Source organism: Teleopsis dalmanni, chromosome 1, assembly GCF_002237135.1.
Source record: "Teleopsis dalmanni isolate 2A chromosome 1, ASM223713v2, whole genome shotgun sequence".
Classification (NCBI taxonomy): Eukaryota; Metazoa; Arthropoda; class Insecta; order Diptera; family Diopsidae; genus Teleopsis; species Teleopsis dalmanni.
In genome coordinates this window covers 187,322,725-187,346,260 of record NC_051846.1, presented here as the reverse complement: position 1 = coordinate 187,346,260, position 23,536 = coordinate 187,322,725, and the positions used below count along the sequence as shown (strand labels likewise).

The following is a 23,536-nucleotide window of genomic DNA, read 5'->3' as shown; positions in this document are numbered from 1 at the left end:
AGTTTGATAGTAGTATTTTTACTAAATAAATTGACATTAATGAGAAAAATCTCTATGTTGACTATAGACGAGTCTAGGGTAATCACCAAATGTTAGGTCTACATGATGAACTACAACGTTAACTCTACATGGTTAGCTGGACTCAGTTTCCTTGACTACCGGAAATTTCATGAATTTAACTACATAAATGTACATTAAGAAGTAAAAGCTCCACGTTGATTACAGGCAGTCTACGTGGGGTCTGTACCTCTACTAAGCTGCTGACCAATCTGGATTATTTATGATTATAAATTACTTGGATATTCTCTCTTTCGATAATTTATGATACACAAAGAAATACTATAATACCACAATTAATCTACAAGACCTATTAAAAAATGATGATTACTAGAAACTGTGCCCGGTATTAAAATTAACCAGTCCTTAATAACCGATCAAATAAATTGTACTAAAACTTATCCAGAACAAAATTCGCAATATAAGAAAATCTAGCCAAGCCACTCAATCTTCTCCATAAATCAGAATAATTCCACCATCACATCCAAATGAAATCCATCAAAAGCCATAACAACAAAAAGAAAAATTAATGTTTGAAATTAAAAATAGCAAATCACATAAAACCCAACTGACTAAGTGTCGCCGATTACATTAAATATGGTAACATGTCCAACGCATTGACAAAGATACATTCATATTAGACTTTACTAATTATACTCAACACAATCTTTAAAATCGGGCCGACACAACAACAAATCAGCAGCCTCCCTCGATCGTTTGATTTCATTAGCTGGCCAAGCGCTCCCCTTTTAATGTATTTTACGATCGACAAATGTCACAAACTGATATTGACATAACTCAGAATGTTGCGATTATTGCTCAACTGTTTGTTGTTGCAGTATTGTTATAGTCACAAATGTTAATGTTGCTATTAATAATTATGTTTTCGCTAATAATGAAGTTTGAACTTCTCAACAAATACACATTAGCCTTGTGTCTTTAATGGCGCTTAAATAAAATATGTGAAATGTTTTTCAATTTATGACAGGCCGCACGCAAAAAAACTTACACACTATAAAACAAAAACAATAATAGAATTATATAATAGAGATTAAAAAAATTAATAATTAATAATTAAAATTAATAAATTTAATTTAATGAATAAATTTTATTATAAACAAATACAAACTAAACCCCGCGAGGTTAGTAGAACGATCGATTTGGGTTTTGAAAAGTCACTAGATGATAAGAGTCAATAGTGAAAAATAAAGAGAACTGAACATATCTTCCACAAGTGCCCTAGTCTATCTTGATTAAAACATTGCACTGTGGAAGTCTATGAAGTAAAGAGCATAGTGGATGAACTTAAGAGCATCGCATGGATAGCAGAACGATTTAGCAAAGCTTGTTAGGGTTTTAAAAATTCGCTAGATGATAGGTGTCGATGCTGAATAATAAAGAAAACTGAACACATCTTCTACAGATGCCCTACTTTAACTTGATTAAAGTATTCCACTATGGAAGTAAATGCTCTTTACTTCGATTGAACTATAGAGCACCATCGTGGAGCATAGTAGATGAACTAAAGAGCACCGTTTGGCCGTTTGTGTAGCAAAACAATCGATTAAGCTAAGCTTGTAAAGGTTTTGAAGTCACTACATAGGTATCTATGCAGAAAAGTTAAGTATCCTTTTCAACCACGACTCCGGTAATTAGAGCTTAAAAAAGTAGTAAAGACAACTGAACACATTTTCTGCAGATGTACTGGTCTGCCTTTCATTAAGGCATCCTATAAAATGCTTTCACTATGGTATTTACTGGAATGCCTTCCACTCTATGTAAGTTTATAGACTGAAGAGCATATTGATACCACATATGAAAATCAACATGTATAGTTGATCGGCTTAAATCTTATATGTGGGTTGTAGTATATTATATTAAGTAGCATGACTACTTAAACCATTTACTGGATTATTGTGGTTAGTAAAAATTAGGGACTTATACGCTACTAAAACAGCAAATAAAGCTTTGTCTCCACAAAAACGAAACAACCAACGACTTTCGAGTAAATTTCTAAAGTAAAAGCGTTTGGGTTAGTATGAGATATAAATTTATTTGCCAATTTTTAAGTAGTTTTTTTTATTTGTATAAGATTTATAATGAGATAGAAACAATTAGACAGAAAGATATGTGAAACAGTTCATTTTTCTTGAGTATTATAATTTTATTCAATTGAAACTTCATAGCCTCCCACACTATTGCGAAACAACTAACAAATCAGACTAAATTCTTTTTGTTAGATCAGTGCTTACTCAAATAGATTAAATTAAATATTTAACAAATATTAAATAATTTTATTTAACAAATTTATTTAAAAATTTTATAATTTCACAAAAATATCTTTCGAAGCAATAAAATTTATGAATAAATCGTTGAAAAAATTTTCATGAACTCTTCTATGACTTTCGGTCATTTCGCCGATATTTGTTGACTAATTTCACAAAGTGTTTGTCAGTATTATTTTTCAATAATACTTAAAACATACATACACATTTTTCTAAGAAAAAACTTATTGTCATCGTAAAAAATCATTTATATATAATTTTGACGACAATATCTGCAATTTTCTTATAGTATTTATTGTATTTTTTTTGGATTTATAAGCTTATAAATAATTTTGTGCATTATTAATTTATTATTTTTTTTTTCTTAATAAACAAACAAATTATAAATTTGTTTGTATGTTTGCCCTTTAGGCGCCCCACAAGCTCTGAATGTGCCAAAGAATGCATAAAACATGATGTCGTCTGTCACTCAAATTTGCTTATAAACCGAAAAACCATTTTTCTAAGGAACGTTTTTTTTTTTTATTCAAATTATGACAACAAAAATCTGCATAACTGCAACATTCAGTTTCGGTCTTGAGTGAAACTCCTTAGAGGAGCGGCATTTATCTTCCACAGCTTTCACAAATCAAGTGCAACAGGCAGAGATGATTTCAGTCGTCAACACTTTGTTGCCCCGTTGACAGACAATTGCAAATTAATATGCAAGTGGGTGTAGTAGGAAAATGGAGTATTTCTTCAGAAATGTGAAAGGCTAAGTTGTTATGTGAACATAACATTTCATTATTAATTTATTTAATCAATTTTATTACGTATTAACGTTTTAATAAGAAATTACAGAATCAAATTGTATGAAAACAATTAAAGTTAGGAAACTTTTACTGAATAGTAAAACTGGGAAAAAAATTTATGAGATAATTACTGCAGTATTTCCAGTGGTAGGCTTTTAAAGAGATATACCTTCTCGTTTCTTAAGAGTAATACGTATATAGTGTGATAAGAATAGTTGGCAAGTAGACAACTATGCGTAGGGTTATACGTATACGACCGCTACACACTTACTTACATATATGACCATAATAACTCATTATCGGATCTCAGTCTAAAGCACCACTCCTTACCTCCATGCATGGTTCTGCTATACGCAGTGTATGGATTCATATATGAGCTCATTAAGCATGTGTGATTGGTGCTCCCTTCAATTGATTATCGGAAACATAGTCTATCTCTATGTCTTTTTATTCCAACCACCGCTTCAAACAACTTGTTCGCTAAAGTATTCTCATCCATTGATATTATATATATTGCTCTCCATCTTTCTTTATATAAATATCAACTAACATAAACTACATGATGTAAAGCTTTTTGCCCACTTGTGAGCTTGATAAAAAGTTTGATCAAATAGATCCTAAAGGTTTTTATATTTGTGAAACTAGTAATTGTACATTTACGACAACAGCAGAAACAGAAGAAGAAACTGAAGATTATAAATTATGTTCGTCTATTTTTTTATAGTTCTATTTAGTAATCTCTTTGTCATATTCCTAAACCGCAAATTTAGGACTACATATCTGTTGTGCCTGCTTGTTGGTAGTTTTGACGCTCTCAGAAGCAGCTCATGGCACGGTGGCTAGCCCGGTATGCTCGTCGGTTTTGGGATGGGTTAATAATACTATATACTAACCAACATACATTTGTTTCACATATAATCAGCTCCAGCCATTAAATTTATTAAGATTTATAAATTTATAATTTAAAAATTATGATTTTTATAATAATAAGTTAAAATAGTATATGAGTCAATTTTGATATTTTTTAATGTCATAAAATATTGTGATATAGCTTACCTCTTCTAGCCAATGCGTGTGCAGGCATTATTTGCATTTGCGTATAACCACGTATTGTAGTATTATCCAGAAGAGTCATTACCTCATCTGGACTATAGGCAGAATTTTCAATAATCGTATCATCGATCGATAGTACTTGATCACCGACTGATAAAGCGCCGCATCTGCAAAATAGAAGACATATTTAATAAGAAATGTTATTTTTGGATATTAGAAGACGATTTATGATTAATACATCAAACGATTTTTAGATTCCCTTGTTAGGGAGCTTACTGCAACTATGATAAAGATAAAAAAAATACTTCACGTCAAAGTAATAAGGATTTAACATGCGAGGGACTTTCTTTCTAAAGGAGCTTACGTAGCAATAATACTGCTACATAAAGAATACCTAAAGCTAAGTACCTAAATAGTTTTGAATCTATTTATTTATATATAATAACACAGCCAAGTAATATGCCTGAATAAGTCCGTGGGACCACCATTAAAACATAATTTAATGCAGGCTTGCTATAAATATTATTTTCTTCCAACATGCATACTTAAGATCTACACTGAGCTTAAGCTACACTTAATATCACTAAGGATCAACAGAACTGATATCACCAAGGATCAACAGAACTGATGTGAGGCCTAAAACAAAAATGGCTTTACGTCAGGATAACCTCACACAGGTTAGGTTAACGTCTGTGAGGTTACCAAAATGCATTTTTGTATTGTACTCTGATCATTTTTTTTCTTCTTCATTTCATTGCGTTCCTAGGGAAACATTGGGTACATACTCTGATTATTTAATTAGTTTTAAAATAATTTTTGAATATACTAAAGACTTAAAGATTAATGATGCGCTATTAAAATTTTAATATTTTAACATGCCATAAACATTTAAGAAATACTTCTTAACCAATTTATTTTAATTAATTGAGTAAAAGCCAAATTTTTCTCGTAAAACAATTACAAAAGCATTGAACTGAATTGTAGGAAGAAAACTTTTATTTTAGTTGCTCAGCAACAAATAATTACACTAAATAAATATTTATACATTTTTCAAATAGAAAAAAAAAATTCAACGAATTTTGAAGACTCACCTATCTGCAATGCTAGCCGGTAAAATGCTGGCAATATAAACACTCGCCGGACTCACTTCATCGATTTTTGTGTGATCATTATGTGTAATACTCGAGTAATTACACAATACCAAACCCAGTTTATCATTCATTGGGCGTTCAATCTCTATAAGCAAGGGACCCATAGAAAATTCTACACTCTGCACCACAGATACATCATATTCAATTGTCAGATTTGTATAACCGGAAATGTGTCCGCCACATTTGATAATTTGTTGCGCTTCCGCCAAAGTTTTACCAATAAGCGAAACCTAAGTGGCAAAAAAATATGTTACTTATAAATTATTGTTTAAATAAATAATTTTCTTATTAAACTTGGAAACGAATGCATCGCTAAATATGCAACAGGTGCAATATATCAAATATATATGCATACTTATAGTGCCCGTCCTTTGCGTGCAATTGCATTTCTCTCTACCCCATACTCACATTATCAACGCGCAGCAAACGATCGCCGGGTTTGATGCGTCCCGTCTTGTAAACAGGCCCATGCGGGCGTACATGAGTTACGATCAGTGGATAGTCACCGCCGCCACGTAGCGTTAAGCCAAGGCAACCGCTCTCGCGTTCCACAGTGATTTGCGCCAATTTCGATGTGACGCAAAGACTATTTTGGGAAACTGTCGGTTTATACGTTTCAATAGCAACCAAACCGAAGAAAATCATTTAGTTTTTGTTTTTTTTTTTTGTGATATTTTGGATTCATTTTCATAGTAGAACATTGCATTGCACAAATTTTGATTTTGAATAAATTTTCCAATATTTTTTTTTATTTTTTCAATTTTTCATTTTGACGGATATGTGTGCATTCCATGGTGATTCGTTGAGGTGTTGACGGATGTGAAAGCGTGAAAAGTTTTGTTGCGTGGTTGTTAAAAAAGAAAAATTACAATTATATTAATTATTATTATTGGGAAATTTGTAGCAATAAAATATGTACAATTTTCTAGAAAATAAATAAGATGACCTAAACTATATATCTTCCAAATTGGGTTTTAAAATAAATTTCTTCCTTGTCGAAAAATATTATGATTACTTTTCACATTTATCAGCACTATAAAAAGACATCTCCCAGTTTTTTGCTTATTCATATCACAACAAACCCTTGATTAATCCGATCCGTCAAAAACAGACCTTAGCAAATTATCAATTAATCAATTATCAATTATATATAATGTGTTAGACAAAAATAAGAAATAATTTATTCAATAAAGCAGATGTATCCGGTTTCTTCAGTTTTTTAGCTATAACATATAGATCGCTTTCAGTTGGTCTAATAATAATTTCACACAAATAAATTATTTTATTATTAAAATGTAGTGTAATATCTGCAACGATATTAAATATATTCAATATATGCATATTAAAAATACAAAATTAATTAATATATATATTAAATATATAATATACCTTAAAAATACTTTCGTAATATATTTGATTTGACTTTTAAATCTAAGCTATGATCAGTCCAGAAACTAAGTGCTCCGCGTTTCGATCTATCTTAACTTGTGTTCCCTTAAAAATATTATTACAGAAGCTGTAATAAATAACTTTAATATATTTCAGTACTTGCAATCATATTTAGTCCTAGGGTCTAAGTGCATTGCATCAGAAATAGGAAAACTTTACACTAGGCAATCGTTAAAGCACGTATACAATGTTTCGTCTAAGGGTCTAAATTTACCGTCTCTCTTGCAAAATGTGCTATTCTGATTTCTGTCACCATAAAACATGACTATAAAATATTTAGTTTTAATTTTTATTACCATATTTTAAAGGTTTAAAACTTTACAGAATAGCGTGTCTTTTAAAAGACGCGGAGCACCTAGACTCTTAGACAAAACACCGTAGTCATGGTCTGATCATGGCTTCGTGTAACTTTCTTCTATTTGCGATTAAAACTATTGTTTCAAACTACCTTATATTTCAAACTATATACCAAAAATATATGAGCATTTAGATTAGGTACTTCATGGTATTATTAATTTCCAAAATGGACTCTTTTAAAAAGAATAAAATTAATTTTGATTGATTAAAGGTGTTTTCTGAGTTTTATTAATAATTTTATTAATTTTATTAATAATTCCGAAAATTCTAAATTACATTATACTTATGGCGTTTTCGATTGGTAAATCTGGATCCAATCTAGTTTTACTCTCGATCTGTCGAATTTTGTTTTTTTAGAGTAATCTTATATGTTTGTAATTGTATTAGTAGATATTTATATTTTTCATAAATACATATATCGAAACAAATCACAATTTATTTGTCATCATATAAAACAACTGTTAATTTCAATGTAATCTCACTACTCTGGCAAAATATCTAGAGTGTTATAAATCAATCTCGAGTGTTATACAGATTTAGCAATCGAAAATAAAAATTGAGCTAAAAGTGAATCCCGATAAAAAGGTTATCACAGGTTTACCAATCGAATACACTATTAAATTTTACATTGTAACAGTTGTAGAGAACGTTTTGGATATAATAGATATTCAATAAATAAATATAAATATATTAAAAAATTATTTTCTTTCTCCACTTCATGCTAATTAACTAGCTTCCAGTTAACTCCACCATCTTTATTGTTCAGTATTTTTTTTTTATAAATATTTAATTTAGTAAAAGTGTAAGTGGACTCAAAAACTCAATATGTATACAACCCTTATATACATCAAGAAAATGTTTAGCAACATGTTTATAAGCATTATATACTAGTATAGATACAAATATTATAAACAATTTTTATTGATTACTCACTGTATTCGGGTAAAGAATATTCGATTTCTATTACAGCAGGACTGCCATCACCACCGCTTAACATGCTCATTATATGTTGATTGGTTAACCCAATTGTTGAGATGCCATCAATCTGATGTATACGATCACCAGGCGCCAGAAAATCAGCAGCATGACCCAGTGGACTCAGCGCAGCGATAACAGGTGGATACGAAAGGTCGTTGCGTTCTGTAATATCATCAAGGAGAAAAATAACGATAAATAGATAAATAAACAAGACAAATGTTTAGTTTAATAGTTTGTGAAGCATACACTGTAATATGCAGAATGCATTACGGATTTTCTATTAAAAATGATTGAAATGTTTATTTACTTATGAAAGTTGCTGTGTGCATTTTGTTTACTTTTTATGAGCCATAAATGCATGAAGGAGGCACGAATCCAAATTTTAAGTGCACTTGAGATGCGGTCTGAAGTGTTATAAATTTGTGAGGTAAAAGTGCATAAATATAAATAAAAAAACCGACAAACTTTTACAATTTGTGTGTTAAGTTGTTTTGCGGCAATAAACTTTTGAGAATTAAATTTTATTTAAATAAGCTTAAATGTGTTCAAAATTATGTATAAATATGTTAATGATACTTATGTGTAATAAATAATATTTAAATGAACTATAAAATATGTTAATAATATTTTTCTTATAATTTAACTTAAATTATTAAATTTGAAAATGTTTTTATTTAAGATAGAAAAAAAATGTGATGTTGTGTCATTGCTCGCGAAGCTTAAAAATATACAGTAATATTAATATTAAATATTATTAAGTATTCAGTTTATAATATTTAATGATAATGAATGTATAAACAACTATGTTTTTATTATATTTTTATTTATTTTAGCAAAATGTTATTTAAATATTGTAAATATAAAAAAAATTTATTTTAATTTTTTTAAAAATATGTTTTTTTTTAAAGTCATTTACTTTTTACTTAATTTTTAAGTAAAAATCTCATTTCCGCTTTTTTTCATTATTTTCATTATATTTTTTTTTTAACCAAAGGAAAAAATCATTCATAAAAGAAAAACTATTTTATTTGCATGATAATGGCTCCTTGCCAAAATTTCTGTTTTAAATCAAATCTACAAATTTATTTAAACTAAAAGCAAATACAACAGAAAAAAAAATTAAATAAAAACATTTATAAAGTAAAATAGTAATAATAATATTCATGACAACGATATTCAAAAGTAGACCAAAGTTGTCATTAACGTGAGTTAGTGTATTTTTTGTTTTATTTTTCTTAATTTTTTATATTTATTTAATTTTATTTTATTTATTTTTGCCGGCTCTGCCGATTTTTCATACTTTGCGCCATGTGGCAATTTTTCAAATGACAACGCATGGTTAGAATTTCGTCTAGAGTCTAGACATTTGGTCACTACTATAAAATCAAGGAACCAAAAAATATAACAGAAAAATACGAAATTTCTACACGACAACAATAGATACATTTCAATTTTTCATAAAGTTCATTTATGCCTAATCCACATTCAGACACACACTCACACATACACGCTATAGATCATAACATCATTATTATAATGCCATAAAAAATATATCTGCAGCAGATTATAGATGCTTTTTTGTTAGATAAGATAAATATGATTTGTTGCTGTTGTTGTTTAGTTTTTAGGGGAGATGCTGAAGATGATTTATTTTGGCAGTCAACATGTATTTTGCGCTTTCATGGTATGAATCTGCATTTATCCATGCGTACAATATCCAAATACACACATCTATTTATACGAGTACGTGTACATTGGCAATAAGATTTTTATGCTGTAATTCCAAACAGAGATACTATGTCATTTTGATATATATAAATACTTGATTTTTAGTTGATAATAAACACCCACACTGACGTAATAAAAAGATATGTTAAAGTTTTTATGGAATCACTAAAAATATATTTAATAACATATTTTTCACTCTCTCTCTCTCTTTCTCTCACACACTCTATGTCTTCAATAACAATAATATTGGTTCGAACAAGCAATAAAATAATCATAAAAATATTTTTATTAATATTGGATATAAAAACAAATTGTTCAGAAAATTTAAAATTAGTTCAGGTAACCTAGAATTATTTTTTATTATAGTGCATCCGAATTCTATTAATATAGTTTTAAAGAAAAAAACAAGATACTTAACACAACAAAATTCTTTATAAAGTTAATATTAATTAAAAAAATTCTTAAATTCTGATTTAATCATTAAATTTATGAAATTAAATCATATTATATATGATATATGTACATGACATGACAAGTATGCTATAAATGATATATATAACTAACACGTCAATAGGAACTCTTCTAGACACAGTTTCATGACTATTATTAGTATTATTATTGACATGTTCAAAAACAACATTTATGAACTTAGTCTAATCATTGACCGTTGCGTAATGTCGTCATCGTTGTGTTGTTCCTTACCGAGGCAATTCTTCTTGTGAGAACTGAAATCCAATAGTATGTCAGACTCAATGATGGATTAAACCAGAGCATCCCATTTCAGTGAGAAGACTGCTGTCTTAATAATGATTTCACGACAATAGTTTTAATAAAAAATATGAAAAAAGATTTTATAATAACATTTCAATTCGTAGTGACCATCATCACGTTATTACCGACTACCTAATTATTGCAGCAATTACTGACTACATATTCGATAGATCGGAGTAGGAACAGAAAAATGTTACTTGTCCACTCTATCATAATCTGGGCGGTAATAAAAGGTATCTATCTATTCGATGTATAGGTTGTAAGTATCTATTTTCACCTAAATATTCATCCTGAACTAATGAATGATTTAATAAAACTCTCAAGCTTATTAAAACGACACTAAGGATTACCCGTCCAAACTATAAGTATTATTCATTAATCAATGTATTATCCAATTAAAATTTCTACAGTCAACTAGCATGTTTTGCAAACTCTTGGCGATATTATAACGGTTTCATATTATATATCTAATATCATTTTTACTCATTTTTACTGTTTTTCCAATTTCTAATATGATTCTGAAGTTGTCAATCGGGAATATGTTTTGGCTGCTATCTACTATGCTTCTGATATATATTTAGTATATTTAGTTCACAATTTGTTTTAGTAGTGGTAGTGAAGTTTTCTAAGTAAACTTGGAAATATATGAACAGTATAGCCTGATCATTTTTAGCTTATTTTTGATAGATATTGTAGCAATTAGGAAACTTTAGCTTGCCTTGAAATGATTAATGGATATTGAATAGAATTTTAATTATATAATTGGACGTATATAACTAATTTAATTACTTAAAAGTGCTTAAATCTAGTCGGTTGAGGAACCTGAAAAGAATATTGAATTGAGGAGGATGAAGAAAGTAATTCACATATACTTGATCATTGTCCAGCGTTTGCTGAATCTTTATTAAATATATTATTCAATTACTTTTTCGAATATTTAAGCAAATGAATGTCTCCTTACAAAATATATTAGGCATTATTAAAGATACCAGATGGTTGAAAAATCTTCCACTCTCCTACTACAACATAATACAATCTAAACTGTCTATAACAGATACACAGAGCGACTTTTGACTAACTTTTTTTAATATTCTAAAATAGTTTTACTATTTTCTTTTAAATAATTATATATTCATATATATATACATATTATTTTATTTTTATATAATTATTAATTACAAATATTAAATTATTTTGTTATTCAATTTCATAAATTGTGTTCTCATTAAAGATACTGAATTCATTATAAACTTAAATATATCCTATACATTGTGACCGAAAAGTTTCCGGTCATAAATAAATAAAACGCAAAATTCTTAATCTTCATCAATATTTATTTTTCTCTTCAAATATGCTCATTGAAAGCGATACAATTGCCACGTTTCTTCCACCATCAAACATTTTTTTATAGGCGCTTTCCGGTATGGCTTTGAGTTCCCTCTGCGAATTCTGTTTTACGTCTTCTATGGATTCAAAACGCGTTCCTCTGAGTGGTAATTTGAGGTTGGGAAACAGGAAAAAGTCACACGGTGCAAGATCAGGTGAATACGGTGGCTGTTCGATGGTATTTATTGAATGTTTGGCCTTAAAATCGTTGATAATGTTGAACAAATTGAGGTGAATCGGAACAAGCCGGGCGTTGACACGTCGCATACACAAATTGTCCACCAAAATCAAACGAGCCATCTCACGACCGATGCCTAGCTCTCGTGCTATCTCTCTAACACTCACATGAGGATTTTTGAACACGATTTCCTTTGCCTTTTCAATGTTTTCGTCGGTGGTAGAGGTCGAAGGTCGTCCAGAACGCGGCATGTCTTCGACGGTCGTACGACAGTCCTGAAAGGCTTTGTACCACTCATAAACTTGAGTTTTCGATAAAACTGATTCCCCATAAGCCTTTTGTAGCATTCGCAACGATTCTGCACACGAAATTTCGTTCGAAAAACAAAATTTGATGCAAACTCTTTGTTCAATATTTTTTTCCATTGTTTTTTTCGCAACGCACTACTGAGGTGAACTGGTTTCAACAGCTGCCGTAAACGAACTGTTGACAGGTCGCGCTCATTTTTGGCATGTAGTTAAGGGCAGTGCTGCCAAACTACATAAACTTAAAATATCGAAAAATATACAGCGCGCGAATTTTAAATGAGAACCTCCGAAAACCTTTCGGTCACAATGTAAATTGGTTTATGTGTTTCGAATATAAATCATTTCAATATAGAAATATTTGCGCTGTCAATTATTATTAAAAATTTATTCACATATATCTTCTAGTCCATATTTTTAATGCAAAAGTTATAAATCATATAGAAGCTTAAGAGTTTATTAATTTTTATGAGCAATTTCCAAAGAAATATGATTTTTTCGCTTGAATTATAAAATTTTTTTTTAATTTATGGTAAAATTTGTTCATATTTATTTCAACTGAATCTTTACATCATACTACTATTAGGTAATAGAATATTATATTAAAGCTTTTTAAGTTAAAACCAATAAATATATTAGTATTTTTGAATTATATTCATATATATAACATAATAAATATAAAAATCTACGTAAGCCTATTAAACCCAAATAATGAGTGGTTTGGGCATAAAAAGATATTTTGTCAAGAAATAGTTATTGAATATATATAAGTAAGGTTTCATATTGAGTCAAAAAAATTATTGAATATAAGTCTACAAAGCTTTCACAGGTCTCTCTATCCAATACTTAAAAATTCACGAATAAACTCCTACGCAAATTAGAATTAATAAACCAAAGGTGTTCACTAATTATTATAAAAAGGTAATAAAAATATAATTATGTAAATAAATAATGACATATAAGTATTAACTTCATGTTTTTTTTTTAGATTACATGCATAGCATTCACTAGTAAATGCTCAAAAAATAAATGCAGAGTAAGCTAGAATTATTAAGCATAGTCTAGAATGTTCAAAAATGCTAGACATGCAGCAAACAGTCTTATATTTTTTAATGAAGACTCAATAGCATATACATATAAGGAGTTTTGGAGATAGGCACCATAACTCTATGATTATACACTAAATATAATGGATCTCTTTTTCTATGAACTATTGATTAGTTTGCAAAAAGACTCTATGAATGAGTTTCTGTGCAAGTTACTGCGAATTCTATATGCATATATAAAAGATAGTCTTTTGTTTTGTTAAGAAAAGCCAATGGCATATACAAAGCGATAACTTTGGAGATCAACGCAAAGCTCTTGAAATATTTTGAACCACTTCACACACTATATATAATAGATTTTTTTTATTTAATGTTTTCTATGAACGTTTAATTAGTTTACAAAAATCCCCATAAATGAATCGTAGTACACGCCACTTTGAGAACCAAGAGAATATATAAAGAACTAGTCACTTAGCAGATATTAAAATGTGTTCTGAAAGAGATTAACAAAATATCGTGTATGCTCTTGAAAGTAAGCCCAAAAAGTGCTACTTTTATCCTATAGCTAATAGTATAGTATAGTATAGTATATTATAGCAAATTCAAACATTTACTTAATAATATTCAGTTTAATAATATTTTAATTTAACCTTTTGCTACGTATTTCTTTATGGTTTTTCTGATGCTCTCATATTAAAAGTAATCATATTTTAGATCATTTTAAAAATAAATTGTAGTAGTTTTCTATAAATAGGTCAACACATTAACTAAATCCAGCCAAGGTTGCTAAAAAAATCAGATAAGGAAAACTATTGATTAGAAATACATTGTCCATTATAATGACTGAGTCTGACTGAAGCTGCTAATAATTTTTTGCTTTTACTTATTCATAGCGGTTGATCTTCGATCTTGTCAATCGAGATATCACTAATTTGATACTTTCTAATGCATTATTTAATAAAAAAAAAGTTTATAATTATAATTTGATGAATTTATATTTAATTAGATTTTTAAAATGAAATCACTTAACCTATCCCACATGTTTTTAGACTTTATATTTACATTTTCAGAACTCTTACGACATAATTATTTTTAAACTAACCACAGTCATTACTGACTATATATCAATATTGACAGCTGTCAAATCTGTACAATAATTACATACGCACCAAAATAAAGGGTAGAGCATTCGTTTTAAATTTTTTTAAGCAATTATGATCCAACGGAAAATCATGTATACACAAGTTTTCCCATTTCATCAAAATTTCCCCGAATATTATTTTAATGCTGGAATGCAACAAAAGTTGTCAGATTTTTTCCTATTAATAATAGATAAAAATATTTTAAACGTATTCTTTCTTAATTACATCTGCTACGGGTACTCAAATTGCTTGAGGCCCATCCCTCCCCTGCCGAGGCACATACTTGTTTGCATGTCAAAGGCTTATGTCAAATTTTTGAAAATTTGTTGACGCAACGCGTGGCCGCCTGAGGCAAAACGCACGCAACTTCTAATGCTCGGCTCATATTTCGAAATAAACAAATCATTCCGAAATCAAAATCAAATCATTTTCATCAAAATAATATAATTTATATAAATTGAAAAAATCTTTATAATAATATTTTTATAATGTAGCATTTAACTGAGGGTGCGATTTGGTATTTTATCTGCCGCTACTGAAGGAAACGATCACTTAAGTTTAATTACTGCAATTACATTGAGTGTACAAATTGATCATTGACTTTAGGGGAAGGGATTAATGAGTCTGAGCCTAAAGTGATTTGAAGTGTTACTATTTTTAACTTACCTGCAAATGTGATGCCCATATTGGGTGCATTATCACGTGGTAATGTGATTGTGGCGTAAGTGGTTCCGCGTTCGGGTGCCAAACCAGAGTCTTCAGATTGTGCGGGACTCATGGCGCGATCAACTGTAAAGAGAAAGAAAGAAAAAATAGTAGTAATGTAAATGATGATATCTTAAAATAAAATAATTTCACGTTTTTATAAATGTTTCACATATTTTTTTAATAACTTTAAACAAACTATAAGTGCAGTGGAAATATTATCCATAGTACGTTTTAATTTCATTAACACCATTTTTAATATAAAGAATATAAAGAAGTAATATAAAGAAGAAATCTTGGTAAAAGTGGAAGAGTACTCGCTTATAAAGCGGAATAGTGAAAGGATATTAAACCATCGATCAAGATACAATACCCAAGTACCTGGAACAACAGGAACTTCTATAAGCTATAGCTACAAATGACGTACCTTCATGTAAACGACGGAAGGTACTTATGAATTATTGCAATCTTAGCAATTTAATTAGAGACAGAGTCGGGATATTGCTTGTCATTAACGTGGCGTCAATAAGAGTAATAAAGGAGCTTTCTTTCAGAAATTTCGTTGGGTAGTAACTATTTCCAAACTTAATTAAAAACACAAATGACTGGGTTTGCTCTACCCTGCATCTTATTCCAAGCTTTATATTTCGTAATATATATGCATTACATTGATCAAAGCTATTCCTTTAGAAGTTGGCATTGTAGTAATCTTCATGACATCTTACTATAATTGACCATATTAGATCAGATTATACCGGCGATCCAAAGAGTATCTACTTAGGCCTATTGGCCCATTGTTTTACCGTATAATGGAGTGACTCAGGGTTTAAAAACACTTGGACCATATTAACAGTAATGGAAAAACAATTCTCATGGATATATGAATGAAGAAAAGTGGAACTATATTTTGGAAGCTTTTAACAGCAAAATTTAATAATAATCTTCCCCAGATAAACAATGCAGAATTATGATTATCATTATCAGATATGAGTTATTAACTGCAGTATGATATTTTACGTAAGAATATTCTACTTTTATTAAGAACTATACGCCATATTATTAGTATATTCTTATTGTTTTATGACAGACTTTAAAAAAAAGTTATTGAAACAACGTAATATTTCTCTGTAATAATTAAAATTGAATGCAGTTAATCTAAAAAAAATATTTTGAAATTTTTATAAATATTTTTGTTAACATTTTTATGCAGTTTTCTTAATGTTGCGCAAATGTAAACAATTTTTATATAAAAAACTGAAACAAAAACTTTTATTGAATCTTCAGGGCCCCTTTGGTGGTCTCGGCACGTTAACACATGTCTTGAAGATTTTTTGGTATCGTTTTTTATTGTTGCTCAAGTGAATGCGCAAAATTGCATTATGAGAAAAAATGGATCACGTTGTGTGCATTCAGATACAATAAAAGTATCTTAAGCTAATGGAATGAAAATCTGCTTGAGAAAAATATACTAAAGCTTTTTTGTTTAATAAGTATGCAGTATGTTCGAGGTAATCAGGAGTTTGTGTTTACAAATTTATATATTGAATAAAAATTAAACAATAGAAATGTTTGGTTAGATATTATGAAAAAATATATATGTAAGAAAATATATATGAAAACTTATATATTTTTGTTATGTATTTTTTGTGTGTTATCATACATAAAATAAATTATATTAATTATTAAAAATATGCATATAAATCTTCAAACAAACGTGCGTAACGAAAGTTCTATGTTCACATCATCAAAAGCAGGAGTTCTTTCGCCATAGCAGATTGGTCTTTTTTTTTTAGAAGACCAACCAACAAATTCAAAAGATCAAAGACACAAGTCACACTAAAGCGCTTAGATGGAAAAAATGCAATTTCTTGCATCCGCAGCATAGCAAATGCGTATTCACCGCAACGCATGACCAATCCAATAATTCGTCTTCAGATGACGCTAGTACGATAGCCAAATCTAAGAATTCGTTGCGGGTGGACAATAATTTTCTTTAGACAAAAAAAGCCGCAACATTGTAAAAAGCACCAATAGGCATTGCAAAAACCATCCAATAAATTGCAACTTAAGCAACTACAAGTACAACAACAACCAATGCAGATATTGCAGACATTGCAGACATTGCAGCAACATAAAAAGATACTTCAACATCTGTTGCAGTGGCGACTGCAGTAGCTGCGGCCACTTTACTCATACTGTTGGATTTTTTGCTGAACAAGTCGACAAAGATTAAAGAGTTGAAATGAGTTACTTGTTCATTGTAAAATGTATTTAAGTTGACAGAATGTGATCTGTGAAATATATTCATCATAATCATAATTCATTGCATTGCATTCAGTTAATATGATTTAATAGAAAGGGGTTATTTCGTGAAGGAAGTGTGCTTCATTGACGTATATAATAACTACTGCGCCCATTGAGCACCGTTTTTGCTTCTTCTTTTTTTTTTGTTTTGTTGGGATCTGTGTCAATTATGAGAAGTTATTTTATTAACATTGCAATGAGAATTGCACTGAAAGTTTATAATATGAAAACTAAGTTGTATTAATTTTTTTTTACTATGCAATGATGTTACGAGAAGTATAATATTATTATTAATGGAAATATAACCAAATCGAACATCCAACAATTAATGAATTGAAATTCTGCTTCAGTAGAAGATATATATATACAGTGAAAACTTTAATAAATAAATGTCCTCTTACTTATATTTTAACCAGTTAATTATAGGTACAGTGAAGGTTCTTTTATGTCAAGACTGATGAGACCAACAATTATATCTGGTTAGGAATAAACTCCATTTGGGGTACAGTTTTAATGTCGGATATATATCCAATAAAAGCTTTATTAAAGACGTAAACCTTGTTCTGGATAGTCTTTAAATGAATAAAAATAAAACTAAAATTCAAAAAATGCAGTTTATTACTGCTTTTCCAACTTACAATTAGTAGTAAACACATACGGACTGCAGAGTTACGGACCCGTAAAAATAAAACAAAAGTAACCCAGAGTTTTCTTAAAAACTGCAATTCAAATTCAATTGCTTAACGCATAAAGAGTGGCAAAAAGGTCTCCAAAGATACCTACTCCTTGATCTTTGAAAAGGTCAAAAATCGACTTAAAATCGAAAAAAAATATAGAAAAATTCAAAGGAAATACATTAAATAAGCACCATTCCCACTTCAAAATAATAACACGTGATAGTAGTAACTTTTTCAGTCTGTTGTAAGTTTTCAGTATATATTTTTAACGTTGGGTCCGAGCCTTATAGCAAATTTGAAAAAATAAATTTTCCTCACAGGAATATAAGATTGATGACGAAGAATGTACATTAAAAAAAATTTGACTAAATGAATATATAATAAATTGCTGTTCTTCTTTTCTTTTGGTTTGAAATATAAATCCTCTCAATAACTACATATCGGAGATCGTTACTATTAGTATCAATATATTTAAAGCTTTACTTTATATTGTAAACCTTTATTTTAATAAAAATGATCACTGATATTTTAAAGAAATTTTATTTTTGTGCAATTGATAATCAAAATCTTAAAATATCCATTTTATAAATTTATAAACCACTTTGTATTCCGATAATAAATTTAAATTCTATTAAGTAAAGCGTCTTAAATCATTTAAAAAAAATATTCTATACAATAATGAAATTTTTCTTTATAATTAATGAAGATCGAGCACTTTGCGAATTTCATAAATTATTTTTTTTAATATCAAAAACAGATGCGACGACCTTCAGAAATCATAAAAGAATCCAGAAGCAATTAGATAATAAAAAAATAAAAGATTGCAACAGAGATTTCATTTCAATCGGAGAATTTTTGTTAAATTAAATTAAATTTTTATAATGCCAAGAAAATTAAAAACGATGTCAAAAACTGTAATGGAATTTCCATTTATCTTGCATAATTAATTAGTGTAAAATTTTTGAAATACTTCATGAAAATATAATCCAATTATGAATTATGCTTGCATTTATGAGATACTCTTAATATGATTTTTAATTTTTATTAAATAATGTAAAAAACATACGTTTAATTTTCTTAAGCCAGACAAACTCAATAAATTGATTATTAAATTTTTATAGAGATGAATTTTTCTTACATATAAAATTATTTCATTTTTAGTGTTTTGTTTTTAATTTGACTTTATTAACCTTCGTAATTTGTGTATAATACTCGTAAAACCAAAGAAATTTAATGACTTTTTTATTTAATGTGGAAAATGAAGAAAGATTATAGGTATTTTATGGAAGCTATTTTTTTTTTAAGACTGTTAGGAGTTTTTAAAATATAAGTAGGTTAATGATTTTTTTGGAAATTACACTTATGTTTCCAAAACCTCTAACAGAGTTTACCATAAAATAGCTATCATAGGATAATCCATATCCTATGATAACCATTTAAAACTATTTTGTTAAAGAATATATATAAAAAAATTAAAATTTATCCCAGTTTTATCCTCTAGTAAAATATGGTATAGATCTTATAAAAATTTTTAATACCAGATCCTTAGTCATTGAAAAAGTTATAAAACTAGGCAACTCTACCAAGCCTTGTTGGCTTATCACATTGAACTTATGGTAGTAGTGAAAAGAGTAAGGATAATAATTTATATGATTCCCTAACTTAAATATATTAAATTCGTAAATTACATAAAAAAAATTTAAAATCTCTTCTCTGTTGAGACTGTTGGAAAATAAGAAATGGGAGACAGGTCTGATATATAAATAAATACACATATAGATAGAGAAGTAGGCAAACAGGGGAAGTACGTACATTTTAATAAAGAAAAATCGTCTTTTTGAATCATTATCGTTATTAAAGGTAAAGTTGTTATAAGACAATTTAATCCCATCGAAGTATTTTTTTTTACATACGAGGTATTTTAGTACATAAACACGTTATATATATATTATTAATATAGAATGTTAGTAAGTTAAGCAAACTATTCGATGATCTCTGTTTGAAGGTACTTAAAGGAATCCAAAAATGATAAAGCACTACAACTTGGAAGAAGGTTTGTCTTAGTATAGTCTTCTGTTTCTTATGAATATGAAAAGTGAAACATTATTCTTATCCAAAATATAAATACCCTCTCGGTTCTAGTATATATAGTTTTATACCTAATGAGATTTGAGTGCCTTTAGAACAATTTAATAATCAATAAGGATATATATTTTTTGGTTTTGGTATCAATTAAGTTATCTTGAAACCAGTTCGAAACTAAAAATGTAATTCTATAAAGCGCCGCTATCTAAGATGGTAGCATACAACACAATCTAGTTATGTTTAGGAAAAAGGTGTAAAAGATCAACATATTGAAGATCTAAGGATGCCTGTATTAGATTCATTCAATTTTTGACAATACTAAACAGTTATATATATTATTTATATTATTTAATTATTTAGTTACCTTCGATATTCAGGCTTTAAATGAGCTTTTCAATTAGAAAAGGAAATCAAGAAATCTAGTGAAACATTTTACTGATTCTCAACTATAAAAATTCACTAATCTACTACAATATTGTAACTAAAATAGAGAATCCACAATTGCTTTAAAATCACCCACTTCAACCATAAATACTATTAGATATATATTTTATTAAGACTATAACTAAACCTACTCATATATAGTATGTAAATAAACAATTTAAGAAATGTAAGTACATTTTATAAATTCACAACAATTACGCCAACCACAAATTTTAAACAAATATTATTTTTCAATATGTTTTCTTTTTATTTTTTAAAAATATTTCAATTCAAATTTTTTTTGTTTTTATTCCGAAGCTAACATCTCGAGTAAACAAAGCACCTTTTCAATTTCCAAAAGTAGTTTGTAGAACAAGCAGAGGAAAGTACTTAAATGGAAGGGCGAAGGTTATTTTACAATATTCAGAAAAAAAAAAGATTTTTCTTATGTTAAATAGATTTTTAAGTATTTTTCTGAATATATTTTCGAATTTTTCAATAATATTTTTTTTTTCCTGCTTTTCTTGAAATATTGAACACGAGCTGCGCGCTTTTCATACGAAATGTTGCTTGAAAACAACAGCAACAAGCGGAACAACAATCGAGTGCGGCCACCAAATTGCGTGCGTTCCACTTCATTTACGCATCCGTTCTGTCGAGTTCTGGTATCTTTTAATAAAAACATAAATACATACTACGTTTATATTGTATAAGATTCATATACACAATATTATTTTTTTTTTCTTAAATTTTTGGAAAATTATTTAATGCTCTTATATGTGATTTTATTGCTTTTTTATACTACAATTTTAAGTATTTGGTATACTTAAGTATAAATAACAAAATAAAGTGAAGAAGATTATGTGTAGATACTCTGGTTTGATATTAATAATAACATTGATTAACATTTGAAATACAAATGCATAGCATAGGACTATAGTCATATCCTGAGAATCATAGCATTTACTTTTAAAGAAACTTGCAATATCAATATCAATCAAATATCTAAAAGTCCTTTATTACGAAGTATCAAGTAGTAATTAATAGTTTGCAATTAGATTTCTAGCAGATAGAAATATCAAGTACTAAATAAATGTTTCACATTTTGTTTAATGTATGTATAATAGATAACTGAAATCTGAGATTAATATTATACAAATCACACAAAAAAAAATTCTAACAAAAAGGATCTCATATGTAAATAGATAACTAAGTGAGGTAAAACGTTTGAAAACAAACAATACCAAGCTAGCTTCAAAATTCGTTTAATATTACAGTTCTTTATTGGAACTAATATAATCTTACAACTTGTAAAATGCATTTACTCACACGAGATCTTGACCAAGTTCTAAAGATAATGTGATGTGTCATGTATACAAACAACCAGATAGGTGTTTGAATATTTGGGAGACACTCCGATGTTTTAATTTATTTATTACTTAACCGAAGAAGTTACATATAACTTATCTAAGTATCTTTACTACAGATATCATTAAGCAAGGTACTTAAGAATAAATACGATGCGGAATATTACATAATACGGTGTAATATTCCGTATGTACAACTATTATTTTACTAAAAATTCTAACTCAAGTACCAGCAAATAATATTTATAGGAATCAGACTTTGAAACGCATAACCTAGTCGTGTAATTTTTTCTGATTTCTACTTATAACTGTATCTCAAATTTCATTTAACAAGATTTATAAAAATTAAATCACGGCAGTTCTAATCTAGATTATATGTCCCGTAAGAAAGATTACAGAAAACATTTTCCTGTTATGTATGGGAGTATTCGACAGGAAAGTAACTCATAAGATTTTTATTTCTCTACAAGATAGCATGATTATCATTTGAACTTTTTGACGACATTAATATCGTTTAACAAATTCATACCCAACGGCTTCGCAGACTTGGTCATATTGTTAAAAAGGATGACGCCAGTTCAGCGAAAAAATATGATTCAAATAGTGTTTGTAGAAAGAAGACGTATTGATTGTCCATCAAGCGTCTTCGATGGAATAATTAAGTTGAGTAAGCACTTACCATACTTGACATATGATAATGGTGAAGACGCGCTTGCAACAGGGGCGTGTACGAAGAAAAGGAGTACTGCGTCAAACCAAAAACCCAATCACAATTTGGTAATAAGTAGAATGCAAATCATATCTGGTTTAAATCTTCCTATTCACATATTGGTTTTAAAATTTTTAATGAAAATTTAGGTTTGAGATCAAAAACTCTGATTAAATGAATTGTTGATATCTACCATTATTGAGTATTTTGAATACCTTACAAAAGTTGGAGCGTTATAGAGAAAGGGTTATCACTACTTATGTCAAAATATAAAATATGTCATACGCAAAACTTTTCGAAAAATTTTTTAATGTAAAACATTTTATGTTATCTTTTACCTTTTTATCTTTTATCTCTCCTTCTACCTCAACTTTTTCATCTTATCTACCCTACGCTTATAAATATCCTTTATGCTTTCTTTTTAGTCTCCAACTTTAAGTTTCTGTTCCCCAAGTGAATCGTTTATACCTATATCCCTTGTCGTTTCATTTGAAACTATTTTTTGTGGTCCATAATTTACTGTCTCCTTGCTTTTTTTGTGTTTCTTTGTTTTTGTTTCACTTCTATCCTTTTCATTATCCTATCCTTT

The 23,536-nt window shown here is 28.7% G+C and overlaps 1 protein-coding gene across 1 annotated transcript in view; it reads right to left on the bottom strand.

Annotated features, from left to right (window-relative positions):
* Nucleotides 1-23,536, bottom strand: part of LOC119670772 (glutamate receptor-interacting protein 1) — a 391,907-nt gene that overhangs the window by 3,305 nt on the left and 365,066 nt on the right. Inside the window, exons 2-6 of the mRNA XM_038081175.1 lie at nucleotides 15,344-15,466; nucleotides 8,077-8,283; nucleotides 5,746-5,936; nucleotides 5,278-5,567; nucleotides 4,190-4,353 (exon numbers count right to left, since the gene is read on the bottom strand). Of these exons, the coding sequence (XP_037937103.1) occupies nucleotides 4,190-4,353; nucleotides 5,278-5,567; nucleotides 5,746-5,936; nucleotides 8,077-8,283; nucleotides 15,344-15,466 (975 nt within the window). The remainder of the gene's footprint in view (nucleotides 1-4,189; nucleotides 4,354-5,277; nucleotides 5,568-5,745; nucleotides 5,937-8,076; nucleotides 8,284-15,343; nucleotides 15,467-23,536) is intronic.